General features: G+C 32.5%; 1 protein-coding gene across 1 annotated transcript; it reads right to left on the bottom strand.

Annotated features, from left to right (window-relative positions):
* Positions 1-6: 6 nt before the first annotated feature.
* Positions 7-670, bottom strand: LOC132039672 (receptor-like protein Cf-9 homolog). Its single transcript, XM_059430172.1, has one exon. The coding sequence runs from the start codon at positions 585-587 to the stop codon at positions 39-41; it is 549 nt and encodes a 182-aa protein (XP_059286155.1). The 5' UTR covers positions 588-670; the 3' UTR covers positions 7-38.
* Positions 671-16,985: the final 16,315 nt, after the last annotated feature.

The raw sequence follows: 16,985 nt of genomic DNA on the forward strand, positions 1-16,985 counted from the left end.
CAAATGTAGCAAATTGAGGTCCTTTCGGGATGCATCCTTCAAGATGGTTGCGGGAGAGATTTAAAAACTGCAAGACATGTAAGAGAAGCTAGTCGTTGCGGTATCTCTCCTGAAATCTTGTTGAATGAAAGGTCTAATGATTCCACTACAGATAACTCTCCTAGTGATGGCGGGATATGACCCTCCAATCCATTGTGAGACAGATTCAACATCCGAAGCGAAATGAGTTCTCCCAGAACACTAGGAATATGTCCTTCAAATTTGTTGTTTGAGAGATCCATAGTGGTGTACAAAGACAAGATTCTCACAACTTCAAGCTCCAGCCCCTTCGTTACAACAGTCACCGAGTCTTGGTAACCTGTTTGTGCTTCATCACGTGGTGAGTTCATTGTTTGATCAATTCTCCTCATGCCTTTCAGATTTTGAAAAAGTCTTGTTGGCAACTCTGCTGTAAATGCATTGCAAGAGAGATCTAACATCCGAAGCTGAGGAAACAAGTTATTAATCCTCGAAGTTCTGATGGGTCCATGCAGTTTATTAGATCTCAAGCTTAAAACTTGTAGCTTTGGAAGAGTCCCCAACCACATAGGGAATGTATCATTGAGGTGATTGTTCCCTAAATTGAGAACTTCCAACTGTTTGCAATTGGACAAGGATCTTGATTTTTCCCTCTACCTTATTGCCATGCAAGTTGAAGCTTTAAAGTTGACTTCTGGAGCTAAAAGTTGTTGAGATACCAAGAGAAGATTATTGTGCTGCATATCCAAAACCTCGAGGTAGTCACTCATGTTACCCAAACATTGTGGAATTGTTCCCTTCAAATTGTTTCTTGCCAAATCTAGCACGTGTAATGATGTCAAATTGCAGAAAGAAGAAGGGATCTCCCCACTGAGACTATTTGATATGAAGAAATAGTTTACATGGGCGACAGAATGAGTAGCGACCCTTCAATGAGAATTCGACCGTAAATCCAATAGTACTTAGATTAGAAAGTGATGAAATCTGGTCAATACTTGTCAACATGTTGTGGGATAGATTAAGATATTCCATATGCATCCAATTAGACCATGCCCAATCAGGAATTCTTCGTTGAATCTTATTATTTGAAAGATCCAAGGAAAGAAGCTTCTCTGTTGATCTCAAAAAATCCAGTTCTTTTACTTCACAAGCGGACAAAAATAAGTACACAAGATATTTGGGTAAGGTAGACTTGACTTTATTCTCATTGGTCAGAGAAATACTATTATATGAAAGATCCAGCCATACAAGTTGTTTGAGATTTGAAAAGAAGCTGACATCTACATTGCCACTAAAATTGTTATATGAAAGATGAAGTTCCGTTAGATTCACAAGGTTCTGAAGTGACCTGGGAAGAGGACCTTGCAACCTGATTGTCCCCTAAATTGGAGTTGAATCCATTCCCCAGAAAAGTGGTTGTGCCATTCGATAGTGATGGGAGGGAGAATACTCAATGGTATTGCTCCATTCAGGGAGTTAGATAAAAGTGACTTTAGATTACGCAGCCCTTACTGACCAGAAAAATGGTTATGACTCAAGTCTAATTCAGTAAGTGCTGGAAGGGAGAATACCCAGGATGGTATTGCTCCATTCAGGGAGTTATATGATAGCGAAAGTGACTTTAGATTACGCAGCCCACTTATAAACAGAGGAATTGATGCAGAAAAATGGTTATGACTCTAGAGTCTAGATTCAGTAAGATCTCGGAAGACACAGACAATACAAGTACCAAGTACCGCATACAGTCAAATAGCTCGAGATTCCAGGCAGGAGTTACCAGAAAAATTAACGAAAGTGACTTTAGAGATGCTGCGGCCATTTGGTCTTTGGATAAATCACCACTGAGCTGATGATTGATCCTTCAGTTGGTTATCTCTCAGGTATTATCATATAATCCGTCTACCTAATACGAGTTGTTAGATTCAAGAAAAATTTGGAGATCTCGGAATACGACCCTCTTAACTGACAAATTGCAAGATTCAAGTACCAAATGCCCTTGATACGAGTCAAATAGCCAAGAGGTCAGAGCGAGGAAATTACCAGAAAAATTAACTCGATAGAGATTTAAATCCTTGAAAGTCCACTTCGCTGTTCCATTTGGTCTTTGGAGAAGATCACAATAGGGCTGATGAATTTTCCCTTTAAGCTGGCTGCAACCAAGGTTCAATGACATGGCCAGTAAAATCATCGCATACAACACCATCCCATGAGCAGCAATCTCTGCTCATGTTCCAAGACCTTGTTTTTGGATAAGATCGCTGATAGTCAAAACAAGAAGAAGAGGCTGAGGGATCTACAGTAAGCCCATTTTTGCAAAAAAAAAAGATTAGTATAAAAAGTTGGTAATAGAGAAAGAACAAAGAAAGCTGTGATTTGTGTTATTCATAAATCAAAATTCATGAGATATATATATAGCACTGGTGGACGTTAAAATTGGAAGATTGATTTGATTTTTTGAGAAAATTCGTTAGATAATAAAAAAAATTGTCATCTTTAACTTTCTATTTGAAATATTATACAAAATTTAAGCCAAAGAAACCCGAATCATTTTTCAAATTTTTTAACTAAAATATTCAATTTCGAGAATACTTCAAAAAAACGGTTTTATTAAAAAATAAAAAAGTTTCAAATTTTTTAATAAAAAAGCTATTTTTGATTTGTTTTAAAAAAAAATCAATTTTTCTAGATTGTTTTTTAAAAAAATTAACGTAGGCGCCAATAGAATAAGTAAATGACATGTGGTGCCACCTAATTCCAATAATTAGGCTTTAGCTTATGTGGGAATATGTTAAAAATGAGAGGTATTTTAAAAAGCTTGCTAACGATAGGGGTATATTTGGTACCATTTGAATGGGAGGGATATATTTGACTCAGAAATGGTAACGGAGATAAAGTTAAATCCAATAACTTAAAATAATATTATTTGACCTTTTATCAAACAAGAAGCATCACGTCTCCTTGGAAACTTCAAATGAAAGCTACGAAAGGGACAAACCTTTCAAGTCATTGTTGAACATAATGCTTTGATAGCGAAACGGGATACGAACCTTAGACAAGAAATGAAAGGAAGGACAATTATATCTCGATGAGATATTTCTAAGTCAATAAAAGATTGGTGGATGTTAAAATGAGTCAAGCCACAGTGAGATCCTCGAAAATTTTTATGATTTTTGAGAAAATTAGTTAGATAATTAAAAAAATTAATACCTTTAATTTTCTCAATAAATATTATACAAGATTTAAGCCAAAGAAAAACCTCAATCATCTTATTATCAAAAGGTTTACCATCACAATGTTAATATATATTCTCATCATAATAATTCACTAAGTTATCTATAATTAAAAACACGCTTAAGAACAAAAGCAATACATGAATCTTTTTAACTGATCATAAGAGTAAAATGTTAATCCAACGTTTGCCTAAACAATGCACAAGTTTCCTTGGAAACCCTAAAGAAAGCTGCAAAGGACAAACCTTTCAAGTCATTACAACAGTATTGAGCAGCTGTGGATATGGGATAACTTAGTAGGTTAAATGAAAAGACAATTTCATCAACAGATATTTCTAAGTCAATACAGCATTAAGCGACAGCAATGAGTCAGTTTTTCCTAGAGGACTTCTAAAATTGTTATGATTTTTTTAGAAAACTAGTTAGATAATTAAAAAAATTGCTTTCATCTTTAATTGTTCTAAATATTATACAAGATTTAGTTGTTAAAAAATTTAATCATCTTATTATCAAAAAGTACAACAATACAACATAATATATTCTCATTGATATGAATTCAATAAGTTATCTATAATTAAACACGCTAAGAACAAAAGCAATACATGAATCTTTAATCAGATCATAAAGAGTAAAAATGTTAATCCAATGTTTGGCTCAAGTCAATGCACAAGTACTCTCTTGAAACTTCAAAGAAAGCTGCAGGACAAACCCTTTCAAGTCATTCGCGAACATGTGCTTTGATAGCCGTGGATTATGGGACAACTTGAGAAGAAATGAAAGACAATTTCATATCAATGAGATATTTTCAAGTCAATACGACATTGTGGATGTTAAAATGAGTCGAAGCCTCAGAGGATCCTCGAAAAATTGTTATGATTTTTTTTAGAAAACTAGTTAGATAATTAAAAAAAAAAATTGTCATCCTTTTAATTTTAAATACCGAAATATTATACAAGATTTAAGCCAAAGAAAAACCCGAATCATCTTATTATCAAAAGCGGTAATACGATGCTGTTAATATATTCTCGTTGGTATGAATTCAATAAGTTATCTATAATTAAAAACACGTTAAGAACAAAAGCAATACATGAATCTTTTTTAAATGCATCATAAGAGTAAAAATGTTAATCCAATGTTTGGGCTCAAGTCAATGCACAAGTCTCCTTGAAACTTCAAATGAAAGCTCCAAAGGACAAACCCTTTCAAGTCATTGTTGAACATAATGCTTTGATAGCCATGATATGGGGCAACTTAGAGAAGAAATGAAAGGACAATTTCATATCAATGAGATATTTCTAAGTCAATACCATTGGTGGATGTTAAAATGAGTCAAGCCCTGTAGGATCCTCGAAAATTGTTATGATTTTTTGAGAAAAGTTAGATAATTAAAAAAAAATTGTCATCTTTAATTTTCTAAATCCGAAATATTATACAAGATTTAAGCCAAAGAAATCTCGAATCATCTTATTATCAAAAGTTCAAGACAAAATATATATTCTCATTAATATGAATTCAATAAGTTATCTATAATTAAAAACACGTTAAGAACAGAAGCAATACATGAATCTTTTTAACTGCATCATAAGAGTAAAAATAATGCACAAGTCTCCTTAGAAACTTAAAATGAAAGCTACAAATGGACAAACCCTTTCAAGTCATTGTTGAACATAATGCTTTGATAGCCGTGGATATAGGGCAACTTAGAGAAGAAATAAAAGGACAATTCCGTATCAATGAGAATAAGTCAATACAAGACTCCAGGATGTTAAAATGAGTCAAGTTCTGTAGGATCTCGAAAATTGTTATGATTTTTTGAGAAAATTTGTTAGATAATTAAAAAAATTGTCATCTTTAATTTTCTGTGAACTATTATACAAAATTTAAGTAAAGAAAACTCTATCTCTTATTAGAAAAGTTCCGATCTCATTAATATGAATTCAATAAGTTATCTATAATTAAAAACACGTTAAGAACAATGATCATTCTCCAATGCACAAGTCTCAATTTCTGGACAAACGACAAACCCTTAATTTCTAACTGAAGTGTGGTTCCATATCACTTAATATTTCTACAATACACAAGTCTTTCAGTGGAAATGTAAAATGAAAGTGATAACAAGGTAATACTTCTACTTTATTAGAAAAAGTTCACTCACATTCGCATCCAATGTTCACACCAAACTAATGAATTCTTGGCATGTCTTTTCTACACGCTTTCTCACTTAAGTGTGGTTACTTAATATGTGTTACTATCACCAGGTCTTCCAGTGGAAATATCAAATGAATGTGATAATAAGGTAATACTTTTACTTTGATAGGAAAAACACACTCGCATCCGAATGTTTACATAATGAATGCATCAATGTTTACATAATGAATTCATGTCTCTTCGTTACACTTTTCTCATTAAAGCACGGTTACTTAATATGTGTTAATATCACATTGATTTATCACTTAATCATGGTGAATTCATATAGCTTGATGTAAATACCGCATAAAAGTGTGACACTTTTTTTATTGCAGAAAATATTCTCTACTTTGATTGTCGTGGATTTGGGGCAACTTTTTACTTCCTCAGTCTACATCTATTGGCAGAGAAAGAGAAGGACAGTTCAAAATAAATGAGATATTTTAAGCAAATACCTAAGTCTTTCCATGGAAATGTCAAATTAAAGCTACAACAAGGTAGGAATACTATCTTGAAGTGCATATATGCTTTGTCGGTCATGAAGGTACTCGTCTATATTTCTCCAATTAGCATACGAGCAATATGTCTTTATAGAAAATTCGGACTTTTATTTCTATACAGACAAACATTTCCACTTTTATTTTAGTCATTATTCAACAAATCGTATTCCCTACTTTGATCGTCGAGAATTTTAGGCAACTTGTTGCTTCCTATTTCTACATCCAATGTAGCAATTTTAGTGGAAAAACAAGAAGAAATAAAGGGAAAGTTCCAAATGAATGAGACATTTTAAGTCACTATACAAGTCTTTTTGTGGAAAGAATGGAAGTATGATTCTTATGAAACTTGTAAAGCATAAGCGTTCAAAAATCGAAAATTATCATTATATATAGTATTAATTTTGGTGAGAGATCGATAATCGGTAAAATAGTATAAACTTCCATTCATATGTTCGGTGGTGGAGCCAAAATTTTATATAAGAGTATATAATGTCATATCTGATATTTGAAAATTTTATACATTCGGATTCAAATTGACAGTTGCAATTTTCATAAAGGGACGATAATGTAACAAAGAAAAATACGGAATAGAAAAGTCATTCGATGACTATATGATTCGTTCTTTTAATAAAATTACATTGAAAAACAAGATGACCACGTTGCAATTTTAATAAAGCAATATGATCTATATATATTATGCTCGAACAAGCCGTGCCACACATTATTAATTTTCTTTAATATTGTTCAAGTATTACTTGGTAAATTTAAAGCATTAAATTTAGGTAAAACCCCTGATTTTAATTACCCAGAAAGTCATTACGTATCTTACCAAATCTATACATGCACTTTCTTTTTTTAATTTGTCAGGATAAATGATATCTTTGAATATTTAGAATAATTTAATTTTAAACTTCTCATTTTAACATAGACAAAATCTATATATATCTATAATTGCAGGACATAGGCCCGGCGACGTAAAGATTTCTGTAAAGGGCACCGCAGACCGTTCTTCTAGGTGGTCTTTAAATTTTTGCCCCTCATTTAAATCTTTTTTTTGCCTTTAAACCCCATGGGTTCCGGGGTTCGAACCCCCGCACACCAAAATTTTAAAAAAATTTTTAAATTTAACTTGCCCCCATCGGCATACACTTAAACACAAAGAAAAGTCTTTGCGAGAAACTTTGGTAATTCCTTCACAAATTTATGCGGTCCGCATACAAGTTTGCCCGTTAAGTATGCCCCCATCGGCATAAATTTGTTAACGAATTATCAAACTTACCGATGGGGGCATACTTATGCCTTAAAAGATATATATGTATTTGTCATTCCAAACTAATTATGGGTTGCATTGTACTTGTTAATTGTTAAACACCACGCCACGAAATTGTCATTAACGTGAGATACTAACTACTATTCCTTAATTCGAACAATTTATTGTTAGGTCTAAATATATATCAATCCAGAAAGATTGGCGATTTGTTAATTTTTTGGGATATAACTTAATTACCACAAACTCAACTTAAAAGTTTTATGGTTACTTTAAATTTAATAGCTCGATGAAAAAATCTAGTACTTATATTCCGTTAAGTTGGACATATCGCTTGGGTTGCTTGTCTAGTCCATACTTATGTTAATGTGTGTTTTTTAAGCATTTGAGTTGGACAATATACTTTGAAGATTAAAATGCAAGCTCAATAGGCCTTTCTTAGAAATGCAAGTTTGTGAATATCTTGGAGATTGAGTTATGTTTAGTTATGCCATCCGCCTTGTGTTAACTAAAAGTCCGCGGAGGGGGCATTTTTTTAGTTATGTTTAGTTATGCCGCATCCCATTTTATTTCTTAAAGATTAAAAATTAATGTTGCGAAATTATTTTTTATTTTATGCAAGTTGGATTCGAACCCGCTTCATATATATTCTTCCACCTTTCCAAGCAAAGGGCAAAACTTAAAGACCACAAATATGAAGGGCAAAATTTAAAGACTTTTGAGGGGCAAAATTTAAAGACCACCCCAAACGAAGGGCAATCCGCGCAAAAAAATGCTCTCTAAAGCCTAAGCCCATTTATCTTTTTTCTCCTTTTTCCTAATAGTTTCCATTTTTTGTTTGTTTAACTTATTACATAAACACAAAGAAAAGTCTTTGCGAGAAAGGACATTATTTCCTAAAAACCGCTTATAAAAGGCAACGCATCATTACGAGAAAGAAAAGAATATTGCACCGTTTACTTAATTGCGGACTTAACCATGAAATTTCCTTTTATATGGAGGCAACTTAATTTTTAATTTAAAGTTAATGTAGAGAAGTGTTCGTGAAGAGTCCGCGTGTTCTTTTTTATCTTTTCCTACCCTTTGTTTTAGACCTCTTTCGAAAGTTAGTATTCCATTCCACCCTCATAAAAAAGTCATGCGGGGAAAATTAATGTAGAAAGGCCTTTACGAGGCGTTTGCTTAGTCTCTATTATCAATTTCACATTTTGTTATGTTTGGTATAATTATGAAAAATAAATGCTGATTGAAAGATATGGGCATTTTCCTTTGGAGAATATAAAGTTTGAGATAAAGATCTTTGGTGAAAATACACACTCGATAGTACAGAAGTGATTGTTATTAAGTACAGTGATTTTTGAAGACAGCTTATTTTCCATCATTTTCCTATGCAGTGGAGTATCTTTTACTTTAAATTTTTTTAGCGGTTTGTTTTCTTCAAATTTTGATTTATTACTTCTTCACTTATTGCTTGATCTTTTTCTCTTCCCTATAATTGCTTAATATCTAATTGTCCTTATATTGAGAACATTATTAGGTGTAACTAGTTTGTTATATTCTCTGGTTCCACTTACATACATGCATGACGCTTAGTTTTTGTTATGTAATTAAATCGGATAATTAGATATAAAGTGTCATGGTCAAGGCCTTTGTTTCTTCATTTTCTTTAAATTAGTTTTTATGCCTACTAAATAGTTTGAAGTATATATTGATCCTCCTTTTACCTTGCTTACTGTAGGAGCAATAAGGCAAGCAGCTGATTTTAAGGAATTTAACAGGAGGTTGGAGTACTCAAGGCTACAAAATCAGAAGAGCATTTGCAATTTGATTACTTAGATTTGTCTTTACATAGTGAACTAAAGTGCATGTGAAAGAGGTTATTAGTGGGTCTAATATATTATCTGTGTCAAGTTTATAACTTAAACACAAGTGTACAAAGAATGTAACTTTTTTACTGCACGCGCACACACGCTCTACTTTTACATAATATAAGTTCTTATCTCTTTATGTCAAATTAAATTTATAAAAAGATTTGTCTGACCGCGCGAAATGCGGACAAATTAACTAGTGTTAAGGATAAAACAAGAAAAAAAAAACTTATCTTTCCTTAATATGCTAAAGTGAACAAGTAAAAGTGAAAACATTTACGCGCGCACATAATTAAAAGACCCTGGGAGAAAAATATTTGTGCACAAACATAATTAAATTAAATACAGAAAATGAACATGGACTTAAAAGTTTCTCAAAGTGTTTTTAAAAAAAAAAATGGGAAAGTTATCAATAATGGAAGATGAACTGATGCTTACCTTAATAGGTATTGAAGATATATTTTCGAACGGCAACTCGTCACAATTAGAGATGCATCAAGATTTAAACTTGTGAGTTCAAGCATTAATTTTTAGCACTAAACACATTGTATTATGAATTTGCGGGTCCAAATTTTAATACTTGTTGACACGTTAATGATTTTTTCTCTCTCTCTCTCTCTCTCTCTCTCTCTCTCTCTCTCTCTCTCTCTCTCTCTCTCTCTATATATATATATATATATATATATATATATATATATATATATATATATATATATATATATATATATATTCCATGTCCGAAAATTAGGCTTTGGGTTGCATCCACTTAACGATCGACTTGCATGAAGGATAAAATTATAGCAACATATCATTTGGAGAACTAATGATAAAATCTCTTACACCAACATTTCAGATGAAAGCTATAACACATAAATCTCTTTCTCTTTGAACTTTCATTGTGGTGTTACTACTCATTAATTGAACGTATTAACTGCACCACCAAAGGATGCGGTGAAGTGGATGAGGTTGCTTCTCCCTTATCCAGGGTATGGAAAAATGTTTGGTAGGGAGCGCTTTCCCCGAATGAACCCTACGCGGTGCGAATCCGAATTTAGTCGGGCTTGATCAATGCGAATCGGACCGGAAACAAAAAAAACAAAAAATGGAACGTATTCTTTACTCTAATTGTTTTGGAGTGTAGTTAGTTTTCCATTCAAGTCTTCTTCCATTGTTTTAAACTATAAAAATGCCTTTCTTTTTTCTGATTCTCTCCAAAAAAGGAAAAAAAAATTTAATTTTCTTTATTAATAGTTGATAATCTCAATTTAATTTATTGGAACACAAATTATTCATAGACTACTGCATCTTCCGAGACCTGCGGGTGCCAAGAGTGAGTGTGGTTTAATGGTTAATAAGTTATCTAAATCTCATCGTAGACAAAATGTTATGTGATTTTTTTCTTTGTGTTATCTCGAAATACATTTGCCGGTGAAAGATAAAAAGTATTCATTGGAGTAATCAAATTTTGCATGTTTCACAAACACCACTGCATCGCTATTTAAAAGAGGGTTTATCAATGTGGAGAAATTATTAAGGAAATAATTATCTTCTTATAATGCTTCTTCAATTTTAGGAACATAGATTTTGAACTTTCGTATCAATCAATTCCAAGTTTCTCAAGTCAATGATCAAGTCTTGATTTCCCGTGGAAATGCCAATTGGTTTTGTTTTGTCTAAGAAAATATTTTTTTTAATTTTGCTTCTGTTTTCTTGTCCAAACACATCTATACATTTGCAAAAACAAAATAATCAAAACATGATTTCCTCAACTTGTTACTAACTGGTGAAATACTAAAAAGACTTCTAATTAACGAGACCATTTAAGAGGCAACCACATCAAAGAAGATAAAGCAATGTCCATTGGCGTCAGCATGGGGTGATATTCACAAGTAGGATCTTCCGATACCAATGTCTAAAATTTAACCTCATTAAAAAAAAATATAGTGTGAAAATAATCATTTCACCAGAAACAGATGCAAAATTCTGACGGGTTGATGGGATTTCTTATTTATTAGTATTAGGCAAGACTGCCTATACAACAAGTTATGGTGATCATAGGGATCTAGGTCACAAGACTTGCCTTAACAAGAAGTTATGGTGATCGTCAGGATTTAGCCAAAATCCACTATCATTATAACTTGTCTTCAGCAACACATTTTTGCTTCAAAATGACTCCAGCTTTGATATCCAGCCTTGTAATGCAAAACTCAAAAAATTTCACTTGTTCGATGTAACTCAAACCTTCAAAAATCAATAGAAAGCTATTCAACAATGTAGCATTTAATTCAGACAAGGACCTATCCAAGTGGCTAAGTCTTGGTGTACATGCATACATTATTGCTTTGAAAGTCCTTGTACGAGTCTTGCTGTGGAAATTTCAGATGAAAGTTATGACACGTAAATTCCTTTCTCTTTGAATTTTCATTGTGATGTTATGACTACCCATTAACTGGACGTATTCTTTACTCTAATTGTTTTCAAGTGTAGTTAGTTTTCCATTCAAGTCTTCTTCCACTGTTTTAAACTAGAAAAAAAATAGCTCTCTTTTTTTGTGATTCTCCCCAAAGAAAAAATTAAATAGGGTAAATTTTATTTTATTGGAACACAAATAAAATATGAAGAGTCTGTGCATATAGCCCATGTTTGAAGAAAGAGTTCAAAAGCTGGTACTGAAATTATGAAGAGTCCATGCAAAAATTAAGCAATGAGTACTATTTTCGTCAGCTAATTGTGAAATTCATACTTGATTGGATTTGCATTACTGGATACAATTAAGTTGTCTACATTAACACATAATGTGCCCAACAGTTTAAAAAATGGTATATTACTTTAGTTTCTCACTTCGGATAATTCAAGCTATAGAGTTGTTACAATTGCTACAGTAATTAAGAAAGTTATATTTAATCACAAAAGAAAGTTATATTTAATCAAATGAAAGCTACAAAGGAACAAACCCTTTCAAGTCATTGTTGAACAGAATGCTCTGATAGCTGTGGATATGGGGCAACTTAGAGAAGAAATAAATGGACAGTTCCATATCAATGAGATATTTCTAAGTCAATACATAAGTCTTTCCACAGAAATGTCAAATGAAAGTGATAACAAGGTAATACTTCTACTTTGATAGAAAAAGTTCACTCGCATTCGCAATCAATGTTTACACCAAGCCAATGAATTCTTGGCATATGTCTTTTTTTATACGCTTTCCTCACTTAAGTGTGGTTACTTAATATGTGTTACTACTTCATTAATTTAAAACTTAATCATGATGAATTCATATAATTTGATGTAAATATCGCGTATAAGTGAACACATTTGTTTGTGTGCTTGTCGAAAGTATTCTCTACTTTGATCGCTGTAGATTTGGCGCAACTTGTTACGTCTTATTTCTCCATCTAATGTAGCATCTTTAGTGGAATAAATGAAGAAATAAAGGGACGGTTCGAAATGAATGGGATATTTCAGGTCTTCCAGTGGAAATATCAAATGAATGTTATAACAAGGTAATACTTTTACTTTGATGGGAAAAAAACCCAATCGCATCCGAATGTTTACACAATGAATCCATGTCAGATTTCTCTTCGTTACACTTTTCTCATTAAAGCACGGTTACTTAATATGTGTTAATATCACATTGATTTATCACTTAATCATGGTGAATTCATATAGCTTGATGTAAACACCGCAAAAAATCTAGTGTGACACACTTTTTTAATTGCAGAAAATATTCTCTACTTTGATTGCCGGGATTTGGGGCAACTTGTCACTTCCCGCCTACATCTATTAGCAGAGAAAGAGAAGGACAATTCAAAATAAATGAGATATTTTAAGCAAATACCTCAGTCTTTCCATGAAAATGTCAAATGAAAGCTATAACAAGGTAGGAATACTAGTCTTGAAGTGCATATATGCTTTGTCGGTCATGAAGGTACTCGTCTGTATTTCTCCAATTAGCATACGGGCAATGTCTTTATAGAATATTGAGTGACTTTTCGGCTATAGAGGACAAACATTTCCACTTTTATTTTAGTCATTATTCAACAAATCGTATTCCCTAATTTGATCGCCGTGACTTTTAGGCAAATCGGTTGCTTTCCTATTTCTATATCCAATGTAGCAATTTTAGTGGAGAAAAAGAAGAAATAAAGGAAGGTTCCAAATGAATGAGACATTTTAACTCAATACACAAGTCTTTTTGTGGAAAGGATGGAAGTATGATTCTTATGAAACTGGTAAATGCATAAGCGTTCAAAAATCAGTAAATTATAGTAATGTTCATTATATATATTACTAATTTTGGTGAGAGATCGAAAATCAGTAAAATAGTATAAACTTCCGTTCATATGTTTGGTGGCGGAGTCAAAATCATTATCATACTATTCTAAAAGTGAGAAGCCCCCCAAGTTGAAAGTTGGATTACCGAAATGCCCATAAAATATTAAACAACTTTTTTAGCCTTCAACCAATCATTACCCCTATAATAATTTTGTACAATAGTGTAAATATACATTTTTTCTTTTTAGCATTGTACAATGATTCAGCCACCATAAAGTCTCTTGAATATATCACATATAATGTCTAATGCAGTTAGTATTCTTTCTATTAATCATAATTACTAGCTAGAGTAAATTCATGAATCTTCATATTATTCCTTTACAAACCAATAAATATTTGAACCTCCTGTCAATGAATTTGAATTTGAATAGTCATTCTCAACTGTTATTTATGAATCAGATTAAGAATTAAAATATGAATCTGAACAGTTGCTTCCTACTGCTATTTAACAATCATCTTATAAAGATGGATACTAACATCGGAAATGAAAAACAAAAGCTACAAATACAAATGAGGGGACAACAAAGAAGGCAGCAACTAAAGGGAAAAAATGGTGAAAGAAGAAGGAGAAAATGAGTAAATTGAGCACAGGTGGAGATCCATACATAGGAAAAAAGTCTTGTGATGACATGCTGGCTTCATCCATTTGCAGTTTGATCCATCCAAGTGATATGATGAACTTTTAGCCATTATTGTTGGGCACTGAAACAAATATATCTTCTTCTTCTTTCACCTTTAGTTTTGATGTCATCTATCTTTTATTTTTTTATTTTATGAACTTTCTTTTAGTGTATCTTTTTGTATTATCTGCTTTTTAATTGTAGAAATTTAATTTACATGATATAGATGTTGCAACCTCTAATTGTCAGCGAACTACTTTGACGGATGAGTAATATTCATCTGTAAAATGCGTTGAAGACAATTATATGAATTATATCAAGTGAAATTAATAAATACAAGTCAGTGGACCGTATATAGAGCTTAATTGTGTTAGTTCAAGCTTCTTCTACGTTTCTTAAATTCGTGCACGTGAAGCTAAGTAACTTTTAAAGTGGTTTTTTTTTCCATATTTGCAGATTGCACTTACAAGTTCACTTTGTGGATGAGAGATATACAAGTCTACAGATTTATCATCGAAGTTGTAATGTAGCTTTTCTTTCACTTTGGGAGTCTATATACCTAGGTTAAAATATATTGCACCTTAGGCCCTTTAGCTATTGGTCTTGAGAAATGACCCGGTCTAGCCCTTTCCTCAGAAGAAGTTTTTACTTTATCCCCCAGCTATCTACCAAACTTTTAACTTCTGGTTCTAGCGAACGAGTAATCATTGAGTCCTCCTCTTTCCGGACAACACATACAAAGAGACTCGCCAATAGTCCCAAAAATAATATAAAACTCAATTGCTTTAACCTTAAATACATATTTTTTGAAAATTTAGTTTAATTGATATTTCAATATATATCTCTTATGTATGTATTTTCTCTTATGTATGTATGTATGTGTATATATTCAGCCTTGATCTTCAGCACTTTCATCCCTCCACCATTTGTTAACATATATTAGATCACTCGGCATACACATGCAACGCACGTGTCAAGAAACTAGTTTTATATAAGAGTATATAATGTCATATCTGATATTTAAAAAAATTATACATTGGGATTCAAGTTTTTTTTTTTTTTTTAATCAGATGTCTCCGAAGGGCCCATTGGGATTCAAGTTGACAGTTGCAATTATAATAAAGCGACGATAATGTAACAAAGAAAAATTACGGAATAGAAAATTTATTCGATGACTATATGATTCGTTCTTTTAGTAACATTGGATTGAGAATTCTGGCTTTAAATAAATAATAAATATATGCATGATTATAATTAATTTTGTCTAACTTAAAATGAGAAGTTTAAAATTAAATTATTCTAAATATTCCAAGTTACATTTTTCCTGACAAATTAAAAAAAGAAAGTGCATGTATAAATTAAAATATTTGTACTACTATTAGCTTTTCAACTGATAAGCACTTCTACCCATTCTTTTTAAAGGTAAAAAAAATTATATTTTGCATTTGATGTGTTTTGTCTTCTCCTATTGTATAAATTTTGTGACTTGTACGAGTTAGTATTTGCTTCCCAGTTGATAAGCCTTGATGTTGCACCTAAGGATGTAGCCTGGTGATTGGAGGCAAAAGATACTTGATTTCTTCCCATCCACCAAGCTTTCTTTGAAAATAATCGAGGGTGCGCGAGTTGGCCCGGACACTACCATCCAAAGGATTTGGGGGGGGAGGTGTTCGCCTGAAAGAAAACTTACATTGTATATATAGGGTAGATTTTCCGTGTCTATACACATATATTAACTTTTGAATATCTTGAACAAATGTATAAGGTTAGATCAAATAGTCCAAGTATTCTAAAATTGTTTTAGTGTCTTGGGTTCGATTCACAGGACAACATTATTTATTATATTTAGCTTTAGATGTTTTTTCCGAATCCCCCGAGTTAAAATGCGAATGTACCGCTACCTATTGTATAAAAATATATTATGGGGGTTTGATGTTGTAGAAGTTAGAATTTTCTTCCCTTTCGATAAACTCTTTTTCCAATTATTTGGTATAATTCAAATAATATAATTGGGGTTGTGATGTTTTTGTCATCTCCTACAACATTGATGTTTTTGTCATCTCCTACAACATAAACCTTGTGACTTTTCTTATTATGAATTGCTTCCTAGATAATAACCTCTTTTCCCTTTGTTTTTCAGTGGTAAAAGTACAAGTTTTTGTGTATTGGGTTGTGATGTTTTGCAAGTTATACTAAGTAGTATTTGTTTCCAACTGACAATAAGTTAGGAGGAGATAGGATGTTGTCCTGCGAGTATCACAAACCAATGATCTAAACATGTCTGTCCAAAGAAAGGGGGAAAAATCAGACCTCAAAGGACAATTCTTTTTTCTGTTTCGTTAAGTTACAATTTGCAAAAGATGAAAATTTTATCATTGTAGTGTGGCTCTTCACTTAATATTAGATTGATCGCTTATACTCCTACAATCTTTCTGTCCACTAAGGTTATCGTTAACAAATGACTGTGGACAGGGAAATGAATGCTAATCATGAGGATTCCAAGCCTAAATCAGAATGAGAAGACGAAGAAGTTGTGAAATTGACTGAACCTTCAAAAAACGCCGCATACGACAAGGAAGTTTACTTGATAAGCTCAGAGAAATTAGTTGGCCCGATAATTTGGATTGGATTTACAAACTTGTTGTAAACGGGGAAGGAGCAAGAAAAGGGGATGAGAATGATGATGCGGCGAGGACGGCTCTTTCTGCATGCAAGCGTTTATGTAGATCACGTATTTACTTTTCTTAATACCATGAAATACATTGATGCATTTACTGAGAAATCTCTGAATTGTGATCAAATACAAGGGAAGCAATAGCATTTAAGGTGGAACTAGGTTGTGAAAAGATATCTAACTAGTTTATTTTTTATGAAGGTCACAAGCGTTATGGGGCTCTTTTGCACTTTTCCAATACAAGTTATCGCAACATGAATTGGCTTGTGATCTAAAATAAATTCCA

Source organism: Lycium ferocissimum, chromosome 12 (genome assembly GCF_029784015.1).
Source record: "Lycium ferocissimum isolate CSIRO_LF1 chromosome 12, AGI_CSIRO_Lferr_CH_V1, whole genome shotgun sequence".
NCBI lineage: Eukaryota > Viridiplantae > Streptophyta > Magnoliopsida > Solanales > Solanaceae > Lycium > Lycium ferocissimum.

What these genes read in the sequence shown, in the direction of transcription:
- LOC132039672 (XM_059430172.1), bottom strand. Translation starts at nt 587, where the DNA reads ATGTGGTTGGGGACTCTTCCAAAGCTACAAGTTTTAAGCTTGAGATCT.